The 17,264-nt window shown below is 46.8% G+C and overlaps 1 protein-coding gene across 1 annotated transcript; it reads right to left on the reverse strand.

Annotated features, from left to right (window-relative positions):
* Positions 1-1,052: 1,052 nt before the first annotated feature.
* On the reverse strand, positions 1,053-16,565 carry LOC143833475 (solute carrier family 22 member 6-A-like). Its single transcript, XM_077329345.1, has 10 exons — positions 15,858-16,565; positions 14,029-14,132; positions 13,472-13,626; positions 10,634-10,802; positions 9,597-9,720; positions 7,520-7,635; positions 7,006-7,220; positions 5,242-5,350; positions 3,644-3,847; positions 1,053-2,963 (listed from the first exon to the last, which is right to left on the reverse strand). Exons 1-10 carry the CDS (start codon positions 16,257-16,259, stop codon positions 2,879-2,881), a joined length of 1,683 nt encoding a protein of 560 aa, XP_077185460.1. The 5' UTR covers positions 16,260-16,565; the 3' UTR covers positions 1,053-2,878.
* Positions 16,566-17,264: the final 699 nt, after the last annotated feature.

Below are 17,264 nucleotides of genomic sequence, written 5' to 3' on the forward strand. Positions count from 1 at the left end.
AAGAAGAATTGGTTCTTATATGCCGCTTTTCTCTACCAGGAGTTTCAAAGTGACTTACAATTGCTTTCCCTTTCCTCTCCCCACAACAGACACCCTGTGGGGTAGGTGATGCTGAGAGGGTTCTGAGAGAACTGTGACAGGCCCAAGGTCCCCTGCATGTGGAAGAGTGGGGAATCAAACCTGGTTCTCCAGATTAGAGGTTGCTGCTCTTAACCATTATACAAACCTGGCTCTCTTAACCACTACACTAAGCTGGCTCTCAAGCTAGGATCTGCAGGGAATTGTGGGAGACATCCAGTCTTTAAAATCATGACGTTTCTCTTTTTAAAAATCCATGAATGGATGTTTGTTTGAGACAGTTGAGTGAGAAAGAGAACTGGGACACATAAATGATTATTCTTGACCTTAATGTGTTAATTAGATTAACTTCATTGAATCCCCATATTTCTCTCCATGGTGGACCCAAAGTCTTAAAACATTCTTGCCTCCTCCGTGGTATTAACACAATAAACATGCGAAATAGGCTAGGTTGAGCATGTGACTAGTTCTGGGTCACCCGGCAAGCTTCCATGGCAGAATGAGGAATCGAACCTGGATTGCCCAGATCCTAGACAATACTTTAACCATTATACAATGCAGGCTGTCAGGTCTGGATGACAGAGGAGATGACAGAGAGGGGATCTGAAAACGTCTTCAAGTATTTAAAAGGCTGCCATATAGAGGATGGAGCAGAGTTGTTCTCTCTTGCCCCAGAGGGAGAGACCAGAACCAATGGGATGAAATTAATCCAAAGGAAATTCCGTTTAAACATTGGGAAGAAGTTCCTGACAGAGCGGTTTCTCAGTGGAACAGGCTTCCTTGGGAGGTGGGAGGTTCTCCGCCTTTGGAAATCTTTAAAAGAGGCTGGGTAGCCATCTGACGGAGAGGCTGATTCTGTGAAGGTTCAGGGGGGTGGCAGGTTACAGTAGATGAGGGTTGTGAGTGTCCTGCAGGGGGTTGGACTGGATGATCCAAGAGGTCCCTTCCAACATGATTCTATGATTTTATGAAAATGCTTCATAAATTTATCTTTATTTCCTAATCCTCACAACAACCCTGTGAGGTAGGTCAGACAGAACCAATAACTTACCAGGCTACTAAGGAAGATTTTTAATTGAACAGAGTATTAGGGGGCCGAAACTCTGGGGTCTGGAAGTGGCTATGGTCCTTAAGCAAAAGCCTCATCCGTAAATCGGAGGCTCCATCAGGCATGGACCCATCACAAGGTTGAACAAGATAACATGCAAATATTTGCTCTATAATCAGAGAATAATTTAAAATGTCACAGAAGTGTTTGATCAGTATACTTGTCCCTTTTTGTTTTCCTGAAAAGGAGAATCAAGTAATTAACATATTGCCCCAGCCTCAGTTTTTACAAGTTGGCTGTGTTTGAATTTTTTTTTGGGGGGGGGGGGGCGTCTCGGCCCATCCATTTCCAAATGGCATTGAAGATACATTTCCCTTTTCAACTATGTTCTTTCCCACGTGGGAACAAGCTTGAGCAGTATCTCTTCTGCTGCCGCTACTAAAACAGCACATCGACAACATTGCTCCCACACAGAAGGTTTTCTCATCATTTGGGTTTTTTTTCAAAAATTGACCATTTAATAACATTATATCAATATAGCATTGCACTAAATATGCATAAGATTCTCAGAGTTTGCAGCTTTCATTTTGAAAAGGATGAACCTCCAACTTGTTCTTGCCTCCCCTCCACAAAGAAAGAGCCAAGAGCCTGTTTGTAAGCAAGGCTGTGCATAACCTCACTCTCTGACTTTTTGTGTTTGGCTCCACCTCCTATAGCAGCCATTTTGTGGTTGTGCTCCCTGCCTTGTGTCAGATTTCCAAAGTTGCCCTATGGCTCGAAAAGGCAAAGAGACTCCTGCTTTAACTCTTTGGCACTCATTGATTTATACACTGCTTCCCCACCCCTATGGGGACCAAAAGTGGCTTACAGCATAAGGTGACCAGATTGTCCCACTTTTGAAGGGACATCTGAGGGCACCTGGCAAATTGTACTTATGTTGAAATTAAAAAATATATATTACAATACTATTTTTGCATTCTATTCGTTCAATGAAAATTTTTGTTGCTCCATATAGACCAAATTTTAATCGAGAATCCCCCCCCCCCGGGTCAATGGTGTCCCACTTTACCAATGTTAAAATCTGGTCACCATTACAGCATTATTCTCCCTTCTTCCATTTCCTCCTCACAACAACCCTGTGAGGTAGGCCAGGCCAAGAGAAAGTGACTAACCCAAGGTCCACCAGAGAGCCTTCATGGCTGTGAAAGATCCTAGTCTAATGCTCTAACCACTGCACCACCCTGTGTCTTTTATAACACTGCACAGTAGACATGCTCGTGGACTTGTAACCCCCTGTTGATCAGCAGCCTCTTCCCAGAATCATGCTTCTCCGCACGCTCTTCAGTGTCCGTATTGATCGTTTATCCAGAAGCAGCCTGTATTGCTCCAGGTTCAGAAGTGGGGCTTGTTTCCATTGTCTTCAAATACATTCAGAGTGCTTCCCCCAGTTTCAGAGCGTCCCAGTGGGCTTAGCTGTGCCCGTTGCAGTGGGGCAGCAGTTCCCATACGTTCAGCCACATTTCATTACGATAGGGTGGGGTGGGGGTGGAGGGGAAAGCTTTGTATGCCCACATGCATGCCTGACATTTTGCAGAGACACTGTAGAGGCATGCCTGTTTAGACACACCTGTCCCCGGCAGACATTTTACAGACTCAGGGGATGGGGATGGAAGCCTGAAAGAACTCTCATGCACAGAAGCAGGTCAGGATTAGGTGGGGGGGTTGTCAGGGAATGTCTGTGTTTCTTTTCCTTTAGCTGCTGTTTTTGTCTGGGTCAGGCTTGGTGGAGGGGAGAAGAACCTTCATCTGCAGTTCGTTTTCTTGGTTGGGCCTTGACCTTAAAAGGCAGAGACAAGAAATTAAATGAATATACAAGGAATGGGGGCAAATGCAAATGCACTTACTTCTCAGCAGGTTTAAAAGACTGGAGAAACACAGGTATAAGAGTGAGATTTCCCGGAGCAAACTAAAGAGGAAGAAGAGCTGGCTTATTCTAAACCCAGCTTTTCACTACCCGAAGGAGCCTCATAGCAGCTTATGAACACCTTTTCTTTCCTCTCCCCACAACAGATACCCTGGTCTGTTCTCACAATAGGAAATAAGGGGGGGGGGTTGGAAGGGGACACCCTCTTTGGGTGTCCCTAGAATTGGATCCCCTGGTCCAATCTTTTTGAAACTTAGGGGTTCTTTTGGGGAGAGGCTCCTGTAGTTACACTGCAACTTTGGTGCCTCTGCTTCAAACCCCCCCCCCCCATAGCCCTGGAAAGATTAAAAAGGTGAACTTCCCCCTTTCCCTTTAAACAGCCACTTGCACAAATCGCTGAATTGCGCCAAATCGCGAGCAAGATTGATTCAGCCATTTAAACTTATTGGGAAATGGCGTTCGGACCACATTCAGTTGATTCAGTTACTTTTCAGCTGGATCGAATCGAATCACACACGTCTACTTCCAACTGCTAAGAGCCTCCACCATTTCTAAATTTCTAAATTCTAAATTTTCTAAATGCTTAGACTCACCGCAGTTCCACCTGCTCGACAGTCTCTGGCAACGGGACGTTCCTGGTCTCAGGAAGGAAGCAGGTGGCGATGCCTGAAATGATGGGTGCTCCTCCGTAGATGATCAGTGGCAGGGCGGGGGAAAATTCCCCAGTCATCTTCACCAGAGGCGCTATCATGCTGCCCACACGGGCCATGGTTCCTCCAAGGCCCATCCCTGACTGCCTGTGGCAGGAAATGAAACAACATGATTCCACTCCCTCACATGACCCTCAGCTGTTTCAGTCAAGCTGACCCTCTTCACCAGGGGTAGTCAAACTGCGCCCCTCCAGATGTCCATGGACTACAATTCCCAGGGGCTCATGGGAATTGTAGTTCATGGACATCTGGAGGGCCGCAGTTTGACTACCCCTGCTCTTCACCCTTGGAATGCCCCTGATTTTCTGGGCTGCCAGCCATGGGTGGGGAAATTCCTGGAAATTTGGAGGGCAGAAGAGGGCATGATTTGGGGAGGGACCTTAGCAGGGTATAATGCCATAGAATCTACCTTCCAATGCAAGCTTTCTCAATCAGGGTTTCATGAAAACTTGGCGTTTCATGATGGCTCCAGAAGGGGTTTGTTCATTGGGTTAATTAATTTTATATATAAACCATTAATTAATTAATTAAATTTATAGACCACCACTCTTGGCCCGGTCAGCTTGTGGCCGTTTACATTAAAAATAAAATCAATATTAGAACCCTGATAAAATTTATGGTGGCAACAAACAATATTCTACTCTCCCTTGTGGACCCTTGACCCTTCTGCTCATCGTTGTAGTGTCCCACTAGATGACCTGTGGTGATGTTAGCCTAAGGAGGGATACAGATCACAAAAAGAGGGAGGGACCCAATCTTACTACCCCAGTCTCCATCCCAGTCTCAAACCAATGCCTGGTGGAAGAGAATCACAATCACAGTCACCTCCAGATTAGATTTCTGTAACTCGCTTTACGCTGGCCTACCCTTGTCCCTGACCCGGAAACTTCAGCTGGTACAAAACGCAGCTGCTAGGGTCCTCACTGGCACACCTTGGAGGGCCCACATCCAGCCTGTGCTGAGGCACCTGCATTGGCTACCAATAGCTGCCCGGATCCGGTTCAAGGTTCTGGTTCTAACCTTCAAGGCCATACGTGAGTTGGGACCCACATACCTGAGGGACCGCCTGCCGCCCTATGCTCCCTGCAGGGCTTTACGCTCTGCGGGTGAGAACCTATTGATCATTCCCAGCCCTAAGGAAGCGTGCCTGGCCTCGACCAGGGCCATGGCCTTTTCGGTCCTGGCCCCTACCTGGTGGAATGAGCTCCCAGGTGAGCTGCGGGCTCAGCTTTCCGCAGGGCCTGCAAGACGGAGCTCTTCTGCCAGGTCTATGGTTGAGGCTGAGGTCAGCGAACTCGGGACATCACCCCCCCCCCACATTGAATGAATCAATGAATGAATGAATAAACAAACTGATGGAACCAATGAATGAGATTCTGATAAGCCTTCATAGCAATCTCTGGTTCAAAGTCAGAGATTTGATTTCTGGAATTCAGTGGATGCAGCATGAACCAGCATCCGCTTTTTTTTGCCTGACCTACCTGATCACTGTTGGGAAAAGCTCTCCAGAAAAGATGTAGGCACAGTTGAATGAGGCTGCCAGTGAGCCCTTACCAATCACAGCGAATGTCATACGCAGACTAGTCAGATCTAGGGAATAGATGAGAGTCACCAGTTAGAACCAGAACTGTCTGTGCTAGCGATCAATGTGGGGAAGGTCTATTTCTTGGTAAATTCTAAACCTTAAAAAGAGCACAAGTGTTTCCCCTCACTTTCACTGTGCACATCTGGGGTTTTCTTTGTTATTCTGCAATGATTATTCTACCTTCAGCGCTCATTTTGCTTTCTACTTGCTGTTTCCCTGGGTTTTCTGACAGTGCTTTTGTGCCAGTTTTTTCCTTGTTTCGCTTCCAAACCAAAAGTAATTCAAAAGCATACAGCTTATAGATTACATTGCTATATAAATTGCCACAAACTATCTAGCCTGGGAGTGGCAGGCTATAAAGTAAATAACAACAACAACCACCTTGGATTTCCTATTCTGCCCTTTTGCTGCACCTTGAAAGTCACTCCCCTCCCACATGGAGGTCATTCTGTCTACTCTACACCTTTTGCCATCCTCATATGCATTCAAGACCCATTTCCTCCTAGTTTTTATTTTAAAATTTTTTAACAAGTGAGTCTATCAATATAAGACTATCACTAGTCTCAGATCACTGAATATTTAAAAATTAAAATGACAGGGAGAGAGTTTCAAAAGGAATCATAGAATCATAGAGTTGGAAGGGACCTCCAGGGTCATCTAGTCCAACCCCCTGCACAGTGCAGGAACTCACAACTACCTGCCCACCCACAGTGACCCAGTTTCATGCCAAAGTGATCCCCCCACCAAAAATCTCCAGAATCCAGCCTGCAATGGAGAAAATTCACAAAGTTTTTCTATGCAGGTATTGACTTGAAAATGGGATTGGAGTGTCCCCAGTGCAAAAGAAAGTGAAAAGGATTTCAGTGCTGCATTTAAACAAAATGGGGGGGGGGGGTGATTGCCAGCGCAGAATTAGAATAGAAGCCTAACATTAAAATGGCAGCTGAGCCACATGACCTTTCTGCATACTGCTGAACTTAAGAATTGCTTGAGACTGATCCATTGGAAAGAAGAGTGCAAGAGGGTTTAAACAGGGTTTAGCAGCCGCTTGTCCATTTCAAAAACTGTCTTGTCAGTTTCAACGTTGTTTCCCCCCTTTTGGCTGCATTCCTTTCTATTCCCTTCCATCCAATGAATTAATGCTAAAATGCATGTGCAAGCCTTTCCTTTTGTTCAACAAACCAATACTAAAATGTATGTGCAAACCCTGAACCATGAGGATTTAAATGGAAGGCGTTTACTGGATGCTACTGCGCAGACACAATAGGGCAAATGTGCAAATTGGAAGAAAATCTTTGGACACTACCCACCACGTGTTCCTAATGACATTTCACCCCGATCTAGAAAAGTGCGTTTTTAAAATAGTAGTTGCAGAATAGATACACCAGGGGGGGAAAGAATGGTGAGTAAAGTGAGCACAGAATCTAAAGTCAAGATTAAAGGTTTACTGCTCTTAAAATCTGCAGTAAGTTATGGATGCATAATGGGCCATTGCCACAACATTTACCCCTGGAATTGGCCACCCCCATGTTGAAATGTCAAGTGTTTACATTTGAAAATCTCCTTGTCCAAAACATCCGGCACTTTTGTACAGTTGAATTTTGAACTTCTGTCCATTTTTGACTTGACAAGAATGTTCCCATTGGAATAGGACGCTCACCTTGAGGCACAAAGATATTGGCCAAGATACACAACCCAGCCAAGATGAGAGCCAACGCTTGTGAAAACCGGCGTCCTATGAATGTGATGGTCATCACCGAGATGAACTTAGCTGGGATGTCAACAACACCAAAGATCAGCTGGGTTATGTAGATGTTGAAGCCAAAGTTCTGCAGGTCCATGGCTAGCCCATAATAGGCAAAGCTGGTGGCAAACCTGGGGTGGGCAAGAACAGATCAGAAAGCCTCCCAACAGGACCTTTGCTCACCCCCCCTTGCTGATCAAACCCACCCTCGACCCTGTCCGGGCAGCCTTCCCCTGTCCACTCATGAGTCATGACCCTTCCCACCACCCACCATCACAGCTACCTGCCAGATGCCCCACCTGACACCAGGCTAGACACCCCCCCCAGGAAGAAGCTGCTGGGATATTTCTTCCCCTTTACCCAAATGTGTTTCAGCTTGTTGGAAAGCAATAGAACCTTGGAAAGAGAAACCAGAACAGGGAAGACTTACCAGAGAAGGGAGACCCCGGTAGAGATTCTGCGCATGCCAGGGGTCCGGACTAAGTCAGCCATGCTGTGGCTAGATTTAGTGGAGCAGAGCTCCTTTTGCAAGTTGTATTTCAAAACCTGAAAGAGAAGGGAAGAAAACAGGGTCCAAACTAGGGGAACCACAGACAGATAACATGGGGGATCAAAACGAGGATTCCAAATATTGTCACATAAACAGACGAATTGGGGGCATATTTTTGCCAATCTCAGGCATTTTGCAAATGAATTGGCCAAATGACTGTCAAAGAGCTAGAAGACAATATGAACAGCATTTGAAAATGTTCATTTCCTCCATCTCACACATGCAGCACTTAATTCCCATCTGTTTCGGATGTTTCAGTTGAGAGAAAATACATTTTTGGCCTTAGAACCAGAAGTCTTCTTGCTCAAGGTTATGAGCATTGTCAAATACCCACAAGTCATAAGAACACAAGAACAGTCCCTGCTGGACCAGACCAGTGGGCCACTTAATCCAGCATCCTAATGCTCACAGTTGTCAGCCAGTTGCTCTGGAGACCAACAGCGCACAGAAGCCAAGTCCTCCTCATGGCGTTGCCTCCTAGCACTGTCATTTAGAGGTTTACTGCCTCTGGAAGTTCCCTTTAGTTACCATGGCTTGTATGCAGCCATTGGTGGATCTCTTGCCCATTAATTGGTCTAATGTCTTTTTGAAGCCAACCAAACCGTTTCTGCATGAGGAGTTTGCCCCTGGACAGCCTATAGTTGCTGGTGGGTTTTAGTGCTGCTTCCATATGACGTCATCAGCAACCCGAGGCTGTGCAGGGGCTGGCATGAGTTTTGACAGATTTGCCTCAAGATGAGGGAAACCGCCCAAACTAGATCTGCTGTCAACCTTCTTGTAGTTGGGGACCGCCTCCGAGGGTGGGAGAGAGCCGTCGGCCCGTAAACGTGCACGTGCAGTAAGCGCGCATGTGCGTTTTTGCCACTAGTTGGCGCTAACACGCATGCGCAGAGCTGCCACGCGTGCGCGTTTTCGCCGGCAGGGGGTGCAAACATGCATGCGCGGCAGCTCCGCGCGTGCGCGTTTGCATCGCTGGCGTGCCGGTGGCCACGCCTACCTCTTTCCCCCCCTCTCGCTGCGAGGGGGGAGGCAGGTGCGGCCGCTAGCGGCCCGGTACCATGGCCTTCACGGCACGGTACCAGGCCGCGGACCGGGGGTTGAGGACCCCTGCTTTATAGCACTTCACATCAGGGCGCAACTAGGGGCAAGCCTGTGTGGAGGGAGGAACACACAACAGTCTTGCTAGTGTTGTCCCACCCTTGTGCCCGTGCTCCCCTCTCCATTCCCATATCATTAGTTAATTTGTGTAATTATTTTTCAAAAAGCCACTTACATGAGTGGCCCTCACCACATCTTTGATTCCCAAGTCCATTATGTAAAGAAGTATTTCCTTTCATCACTCCTGAAACCAATGCCAATCAATTTCACTGAGTGAATCGAAGTTCTGGAGCCACAAGAAAGTTCTCTCTCTCTCTCAATGACATGCATAATTTCAGCACCTTCTCTTATCTTTTTCTCCCTTTGTCTTGCTTTACTTTTGGTGGTATAGAAATATAATAAATAAATAATAATAATGCATAATAATTGGGTGCTGAAGTAAGCTGCAGGAGCCAGCCCATCAACACATCACTCAAGTATCATTTTTTAATTGTGGAGAAAGAGACTAGGCCTGTAGAACAACGGGGGAAATGGGCTCCAGTAACATCTTGCGATGTCAGCCGCCATTTGAACTTCTGGGAAAGGCCACATAAGCCCTAGGGAATTCTCACATAACCCCAGGATTCCCTGGTTATTTCTTAAAACAAGAAGAGGAACTTTTTTGGCACTCTGCTTTTCATTCCCTGAAGGAGCCTCAAAACGGTTTACAATCACCTTTCCTGCCTCTCCCCACAACAGACATCCCAGTGAGGTAGGTGAGGCTGTTGTGGGGAGAGGAAGTGAAGGCAATTGTAAGCTACTTTGAGACTCCTGGTTGAGAAAAGCAGGGTATAAAATCAACTCTTCTTCCTTGTTCTACCTCAACACTGAGTTCATCTCCTTCTTTCTTCCTTCCGTTGATCCTGGCAGCTCTCTTCAGGCCCGTCACAGCCCGTTTATGCTGTCCTGAGATGGCCAGCCAGCGTGCTGACTCAACAAAGAGCCTGCAAACACAAGGGAAAACATGGTTTGGGTAGCAGCTGGAAAGCTTTGGAGTATAGTGGCCAGGGTGTAATGGGAAGGAGAAACTAGAAGCAGTTGTAGTTGATTGTCCCATGGAAAAGAGGAAGCCTTGGGTTCGTCTTACTCCACACATGGATAAAGCACTTTCAGTATACTTTAGAAGTACATTTTATTGTTTCACACAGGAAAATCCAGCTGCAAAAGCACATCGAAAGTGCATTATTTAACATGTATGGAATTAGATTCTATGCCCTCACTGGCCTATCACTCCAATGTAATTTGGGAAGTAGGGCACTATCAGCTGTTCTTTTCTTTTGGACCTAGAGAAGATTGGAGAACTTCTGCTGTATTCCTCTTCTAATTCTACTTTGGCATCACTGTCCTAAACTTAGCAGCAGGCCATATACACATGATTTCATGCATGGATTTCTGCGCATTCACTTGTGGCCTGGGTAACCACAGCTGAGAAGAGGACGGAACAGGGAAATTATTTGTATATATTTCATTTCACTAAAATCCTGATCGTTATCCCCAGCAGGAACCCAAAGCAGGTTACATCTTTCTCTTCTCTGCTGTTTTATCCCTACTACAACCCTGTGAGGTATGTAGTAATAGTAGTAGTAGTAGTAGTAGTAGTAGTAGTAGTAGTAAAATTTGTTGGGATTGGACTAGATGGCCTGTATGGCCCCTTTAAACTCTAGGATTATATGATTTATTCAGGAGACCTGCATCTGCAAAGTATCCCTTCAGATTGCCCCTGCAACTCTTTCTCTACAAAACCATTTTGGCTGGAGAAGGAGGGAAGCCTGACTTCTATTGCCAAGAATCTTGTAAAGCTACCCCCCTCTACCTCCAGGAACGGGATCCAGGCCTTCATCCAGCATGTCCACCTACCAGGAGTAGAGGAAGAATATGAAGAATGGTAGTGAGACAGTGAGCTGCAGCCAGCGCCAGTTGGGGATGGCATATGCCACCCCAGCCAAGATAAACTGCCCAGCGGTATAGCAGTAACCATTGATAGTGCCAACGATGGCACGATATTTCGTTGGAATCCACTCCATACCTGGCATGAAGGAAGACACAAAAACAAGGATGTTATTTTTCCTGGTTGGAAACTGAGACCAGAGGTGTAGGATGGCTAAAATCAAGGAAGCAGGGGTGCTCAGGAATGCCCAGAGGTTCACTAACAAAAACTCTCTCTGGGTGACCCCTTGTGCCACCCAGACAGCTTTTGAAAGCAAAATCCCAGGACTTTTCCAATTCCAAATTAAATCTATATTGAGACACAGTATCAAGGTCTGCATTGTTTATGCAGAATCGCAGTGGTTCTCCAGTGTCTCAGTCAGAGGTCTTTCTTATCACCTCCTGCCTTGTCCTTTTAACTAGAGATCCTGGGGGTTGAACCAGGGACCTTCTGAGTGTGAAGGAAATGCTCTACCGCTGAGCCACAGTGTTCCACCCCACAACAGGCAGTGAAGTGCTCTGAGTGATCATGAGCCCCAGTCGGTGGTCTCCCTAGTACCCTACCTTGCCATCCTGGTGTGTACTTTCAGCCTTTGCTTTTCAGAGGGAAGCTCACTATAATGGCCCATCTCATCAGATGTTCGCAATGAATCCTGTTGTGTATGCGAGGCAGCAGAGGGCTGAGCTTGGGGTCTGGAGCAGGATCCAAGCAGCCCCGAAGGACAGCCACTGAACTGCTGGATCCCAACCACAGGACCCAATGAACTTGAGGCTTGGACAGCCAATGAGCTGCCAGGTTCCCAATCGTGGGGTCCGATGAGTTTGAATCAATCAGGCTCTGCTGATCCAATCGAGGCTCAGCTAAGGGCATGTCCACCTCTGCCCATATTGGGGGCTTGTCCAGGCAAGTCCCCAGTTGCTTTCAACCTGGAATCGCTATTATTATTATTATTATTATTATTATTATTATTATTATTATTATTATTATTATTGGATTTATTACCCGCCACTCCCTTGCGGCTCGTGGCGGGTTACAACAGTATAAAACAACAGCTATAAGAAATAATAAAGAGCGGTAATGCACGACTGTGCCTCGCTTGTTCCCTATCGTACCCACTATACAACAAATCCTCTGCGGGGAGCTCAGGTCATGGGGATCCCATTCAACTCAGGACAATGGTGCACAGAGGGAGAGAGTGCTTAGGCCATTACCCTGCATAGTTTTCCAGCCTAGGGCAGCCCTATTTTGCTCTGTGGTGGAAGCCTATGTGTAGTCATATACGAGAAGTCCCCAGTGGGATAAACAGCAGCTCTCAATGGCTGTTTCTGAAGAAGGGCTGTATTTGTACCCTACTTTTTACTACCCAAAGGCATCCCAAAGTGGCTTACTATTACCCACCCTTCCTCTTTCCACAACAGACATTGCGGAGGTGGGTGGGATGGAGAGAGCTCTGAGAGAACTGTAACTGCCTCAAGGTCATCCAGCTGGCTGCACGTGGAGGAAGAACGGGGAATCAAACCTGGTTCTCCAGATCACAGACTGCTGCTCTTCACCACGACACCAAGCTGGCTCTAACCACTACACCAAGCTGTTTCAGGTCTGAAAACAGTGCAGGGAGGAAGGCTTAAGCATCATGCCCAAACCGCATCTTGAGGTCCTGGTCTGAATAGTCCCTGCATGCTCGGCCATTGAGTTCCCGGCAGGAAATTGACAAGGCACATCTGACTGAAAGCCCTTGTGGTGGACCCAGGGCATGTAGTTAGGGCTATGATATCATTTGGTCCGTGGTTCACCTATGGCCCAAGTTGTGAGCTGAAACTGACGTTGACTCATTGGCATAGCTCTGGAATAAGGGGTTCTTGCCATCAGTTATTGGCAAGGAACAAGGCTTTGAAATCTTTTGTTTTATTATGAATGATGATGACGTTACTTTAAAGTATAAAAGAAAAGGCTAAAATGTGTGCTGGTATAGCATGAGTCAATATTTGCAGGTTAGCACTTCTAAAACTGTGAACTTAACATTGACAGTGTTGTCTCAACGAAGAAAGAAAGATGGGGGTAAAGCATCATTATTTCAAAGTTTGGAACATTTCCTCATGTTCTCCCATAAATGAACAGATTCAGGATGTTTTAATAGTTGTCAGGTTTCATGCAGCCCCTTTTTCACAGTGGGGATTGTCCTGGACTGCAACTGTTTCCCTATGGTAACCCCTGGTAACTGGGATGTCTTCAGTGCCTCCTGGAAACTTTCTGCTTCCTAGAATCATAGAATCATAGAGTTGGAAGGGACCTCATGGGTCATCCAGTCCAACCCCCTGCATTATGCAGGACACTCACAACCCCATCACTCATCCACTGTCACCTGCCACCCCCTTAAGCCTCCACAGAATCAGCCTCTTTTTTAAAATTTCCAAAGATAGAGAACCCACCACCTCCTGAGGAAGCCTCTTCCACTGAGGAACCGCTCTAACTATCAGGAACTTTCCCCGGACGTTTAGATGCAATTTCTTTTGAATTAATTTCATCCCATTGGTTCTGGTCTGTCCCTCTGGGGCAAGAGAGAACAACCACTCCATCCTCCATATGGCAGCTTCGTTCCAGGGACTCTGCATGGTAACCTCCCTCCCTCTACCTCCCCCCACAAAAGATTCTATAGGACTTGATTGAGACTGAAGATATTTAGCTCTTTATCAGGCCCAAATGTTCTCCAACCTCCAGGTTGACTCCCAGAAGGGATGCTGGCTCTGCAGAAGGATGGAGCTACTTACAGAGTGAGACAGAGTTGAGCGAAATCCCCGACATGGCCATTCCACTCAGGAAGCGGAGGATACAGTAAGCAGTAAAGTTTGGCACAAAGGCTGTGCAGGCGCCCGACACCCCCATCTGCAAGTAGCACCAGACGATGAGGGCCTTCCGGCCAAACCTGCAAAACAGGAATATACAAGCTTGCATTGGGGCTGGGTCGTAGGGGGGTCACCCTCCATAGACACTCCTGTCTGTTTTTCCTTCACCCCGCCTGATCGCAGGCATATCTGTCACCCTGCTCTTTGGCTTGGCAGGACTAAACATGGGACAGGGCTGCCAATTTTAGCTGACATTTTCACATCAGAATGTTTGAGTCCATTGCCACTTTTAAGGCTAAAATGTTAATCCAAGGGGTGAGTTTTCTTGTGCATCTGAAGGCTGATGACTGACAGACTTCTATTCCAGGTTAGCAACTCACTCCTTATGAAAACGGCTGGGCCACCAATCCACCTGGCTTCATTTTATAACCACAGCAACAGGCCCCCTCCCTTGAGGCCCTTTTCAGGCCTTTACAGCTCACCTGTCTGAGAGGCTTCCAAACAGCACCGACCCTATCAGCACTCCGGCCATGTAGATGGATTGAGCCATTTGCCGCAGAGTCCGTGAGTCACATACCAAATCCCACTGCAGGGGAGGGAAGGAGAACCAAAACTGTGTGAGGACATTGGACGCAAACTCAGGCTTGTATCAAGGCCTGGTGTTTTGAGCCTAGAAGGCTATTTTCAATGTCTCAGAGACAAGATAACAAAGGAACTTGTGTGTCACCTTAAAAATGAACAGATCTGAGAGCGATGGCTTTGACTTGTGAGCGCTTATTCCACAATAAATGTTTGGGGCTGCAAAACTCTTTTCTTGACTGTAGTTGTTAATATGGCTACCATTCTGGAATATGTCTTCAGGGTGAAAGAGTACTTCCAAACATGCACAAAGTGCTTTCCCCTTACCATGGGGTGTCCGCAGGCAAAGCTCAGCCCCAGAACCATGTGGAGTAACAGAAGCAAAACTGGTGTAATTCTGTTTTGTGCTCAGTTGGCAAATCTCCTAGGAAGCCTAAAGAAGCCATGATGGAAGAAATACAGGATATCTGTGCAACAGATCTATTGGAAGTGCCAAATAGTTAACTTCACAACATCCGGCCATTTGGAGTGAGAGTTCAAAGGGTGGTGGAACCCTTTAAGACCTACAAAGTCTTATTCAGCTCCCAGGCTCCTCCACAACATACACACAGTTCATAAAGTCACGTATGGGTTTTCCTCTGTCATAGAAGAAGAAGAAGAGCTGGTTCTTATATGCCGCTTTTCTCTACCCGAAGGAGCCTCAAAGAGGCTTACAATTGCCTTCCCCTTCCTCTCCACAACAGACACCCTGTGACGTGGGTGAGGCTGAGAGAGCCCTGATATTACTGCTTGGTCAGAACAGTTTTCTCAGTGCTGTGGTGAGCCCAAGGTCAGCCAGCTGGCTGCATGTGGGGGAGTGCAGAATCGAACCCAGCTCACCAGATTAGACAGAAGGTTCTTATTTTAAGTGTGGTCTGTGGCTAAGGGCTTACAGGAATCACTTTGCTACATAACATACATTACTGAATATTCCACCTGTTGGTGGTGAGTGGCTGGATGCCACACAAATATTCACCAGCAGATGGGGACATCCATTTCTACTGTTAATCCTGAAAACTGTGACTAGATGCATCAGAGAAGTTACATAAAAGAGGGAGTTTTGGCAAATGTGGTTTTTCTTATTCCTGTATTACACGTGCCAAACTTTCATCTTCTGCACCATTAGTCAAGGCAGAAGAGCACTGGTTCTATAGTTTAATTCCTTGAACAAAGGAATTAAGCAAAGAAGTCCTGAATCTGTTGCCCATCAACTCCGTTGGGTGACCCTGAGCTGCATTATTTGCTTCACATGTCCTACCTTTCTCCCCAAAGGAGACCCAAAGCAACCTGCATAATTCTCCCTTCCTCCACAATAACTCCGTGAGTAAGGTTGCCAACCTCCAGGAGCAATCCTGCTATTACAATTGATCCTCAGACGATCAAGGTCAGTTGATCTGGAGAAAATGGCTGCGTCAGAGGGTAGACTCCGTATCCTACCCTGCTGAGGTCCCTTCCCTCCTCAAACCCGGCCCTCCTCAAGCCTCACCCTGAAGGCTCCAGCTATTTCCCAACTCAGAACTGGCAACCCAATCTGTGAGGTAGGTCTGGATGAGAAAGTATGACTGTGGCAGAATGAGGGTGCAAACCCGAGTCTCCTAGCCCAGCACTCTAATCATACTGGCTGTCATGGGGTCTGTTGTCAGATCTTATCAACCTCCCTCCCTCAATGACGTTTCCCATTTGTCTCTCTCACCTCGCTGATGATGGTGCTGGTGAACATGCTCCTGTCATAGGTCCACCCATCAGAACATGGCTCAGTATCCAACGTTGTGTTGTCGATCATGGTGGCATTAGTGTCAAGCAGCCACCACTGGGTGGTGACAAAACGCCGGCAGTTCTCCAGCCTCCCCTTCCCATCCGAAGGGATGGCGATTCTAATGAGGCCGTCCGCTCCCAGCTCTGCGGTGGCATTGGCATAACGGGTGTGATTGGCTGTAATATGAATCTGGCAGTGATGTTCAGGGATTCCAGCTGTGAAATTCTGCAGGAGGTTGTGAGAGGCCAGCATCAAGAGTGGAATAGCCAGGAAGGCTACGGACATCCTTTGGAAATGCCCCATTCCTCCCAAGTTGTCCAGAATGTCGGCAAAACTCATGGTGGTCGCTTGTAGCAAAGGAGCAAGATGAAAAATCCAAAGCGGCCCTATCAGAAAAATATCCACTGATTTCTAGAATGGCAAGAAAATACAGACAGGACAAGGAACACCCACTAAAGGAATGCTGAACAATAGCAACAGCAACAAAATGCAGGCTGAAATCTTCCGCTGCCTTGTTTTCCTTCTCTCCTCCTCAGTGTCTTCTCCACTCTCCTGTGGACCTCAGGTGAAACCAAGAGGAAAGGGTCCCCCTGTCCTAATGGAAGCCTTCTGTGTGAGGAAGCTTCTTAGGTTTGAAATGCCTCCAAGTAGGCTCAACGCTTTTTATATAACCTCATACAGTTAAATTTTTACTTAAGGACAATGTTTTTGTCGGGAAGAGGTATGTATGTTGGGTTAAATTGGATACAAAGATGGTTGTGATATTGGGAAAGAGGGAAGCGAATTAGAACCGTGAACCTTGGCCTGTAGCAGAACACTAAGCCAAAAGAAATGCAGAGAGAGGACCGATGTCAGATGCCTGACCACAAGGCTGTCCGTTTTGCGTCTGCCCCCTGCTGCTGTGCCTTTGCCAGGAGTATAATCCACAGGTATAGATTTCCGAGCACAGATTTTGCATCTGTGATTTCAGGCTCATCAAGGCTATCTGGCCCAGCTGAGAGATGATTTGGCTTTTGGTTTTTAACAAGGAAATTGTTGGGTGTTTTCAGAGAGACACCCTCATTCTCTTATTCAGGGGTAGTCAAACTGCGGCCCTCCAGATGTCCATGGACTACAATTCCCAGGAGCCCCTGCCAGCATTTGCTGGCAGGGGCTCCTGGGAATTGCAGTCCATGGACATCTGGAGGGCCGCAGTTTGACTACCCCTGCTCTTATACAATGAACCAACCATGCTGAACTTTGATTTCTAGCTACAAAGATTGCCTTCAAATTGCAAGTGCCAAAAAAGCATGTCCTTCTAGGCCAGGGGTCCCCAACGTTTTTGAGCTTGCAGGCATCTTTGGA

The sequence above is a fragment of the Paroedura picta genome, chromosome 1 (assembly GCF_049243985.1).
Source record: "Paroedura picta isolate Pp20150507F chromosome 1, Ppicta_v3.0, whole genome shotgun sequence".
Classification (NCBI taxonomy): domain Eukaryota; kingdom Metazoa; phylum Chordata; class Lepidosauria; order Squamata; family Gekkonidae; genus Paroedura; species Paroedura picta.

Bases quoted from the DNA above. Each gene is read 5' to 3' on its own strand.
- LOC143833475 (XM_077329345.1), bottom strand. From the start codon at position 16,259: ATGAGTTTTGCCGACATTCTGGACAACTTGGGAGGAATGGGGCATTTC. The intron at 7,221-7,519 runs GTAAGTCTTCCC...TGCCCACCCCAG, and splicing joins ACCGGGGTCTCCCTTCTCTG to GTTTGCCACCAGCTTTGCCT. The intron at 2,964-3,643 runs GTGAGTCTAAGC...CTGCCTTTTAAG, and splicing joins GTCGAGCAGGTGGAACTGCG to GTCAAGGCCCAACCAAGAAA.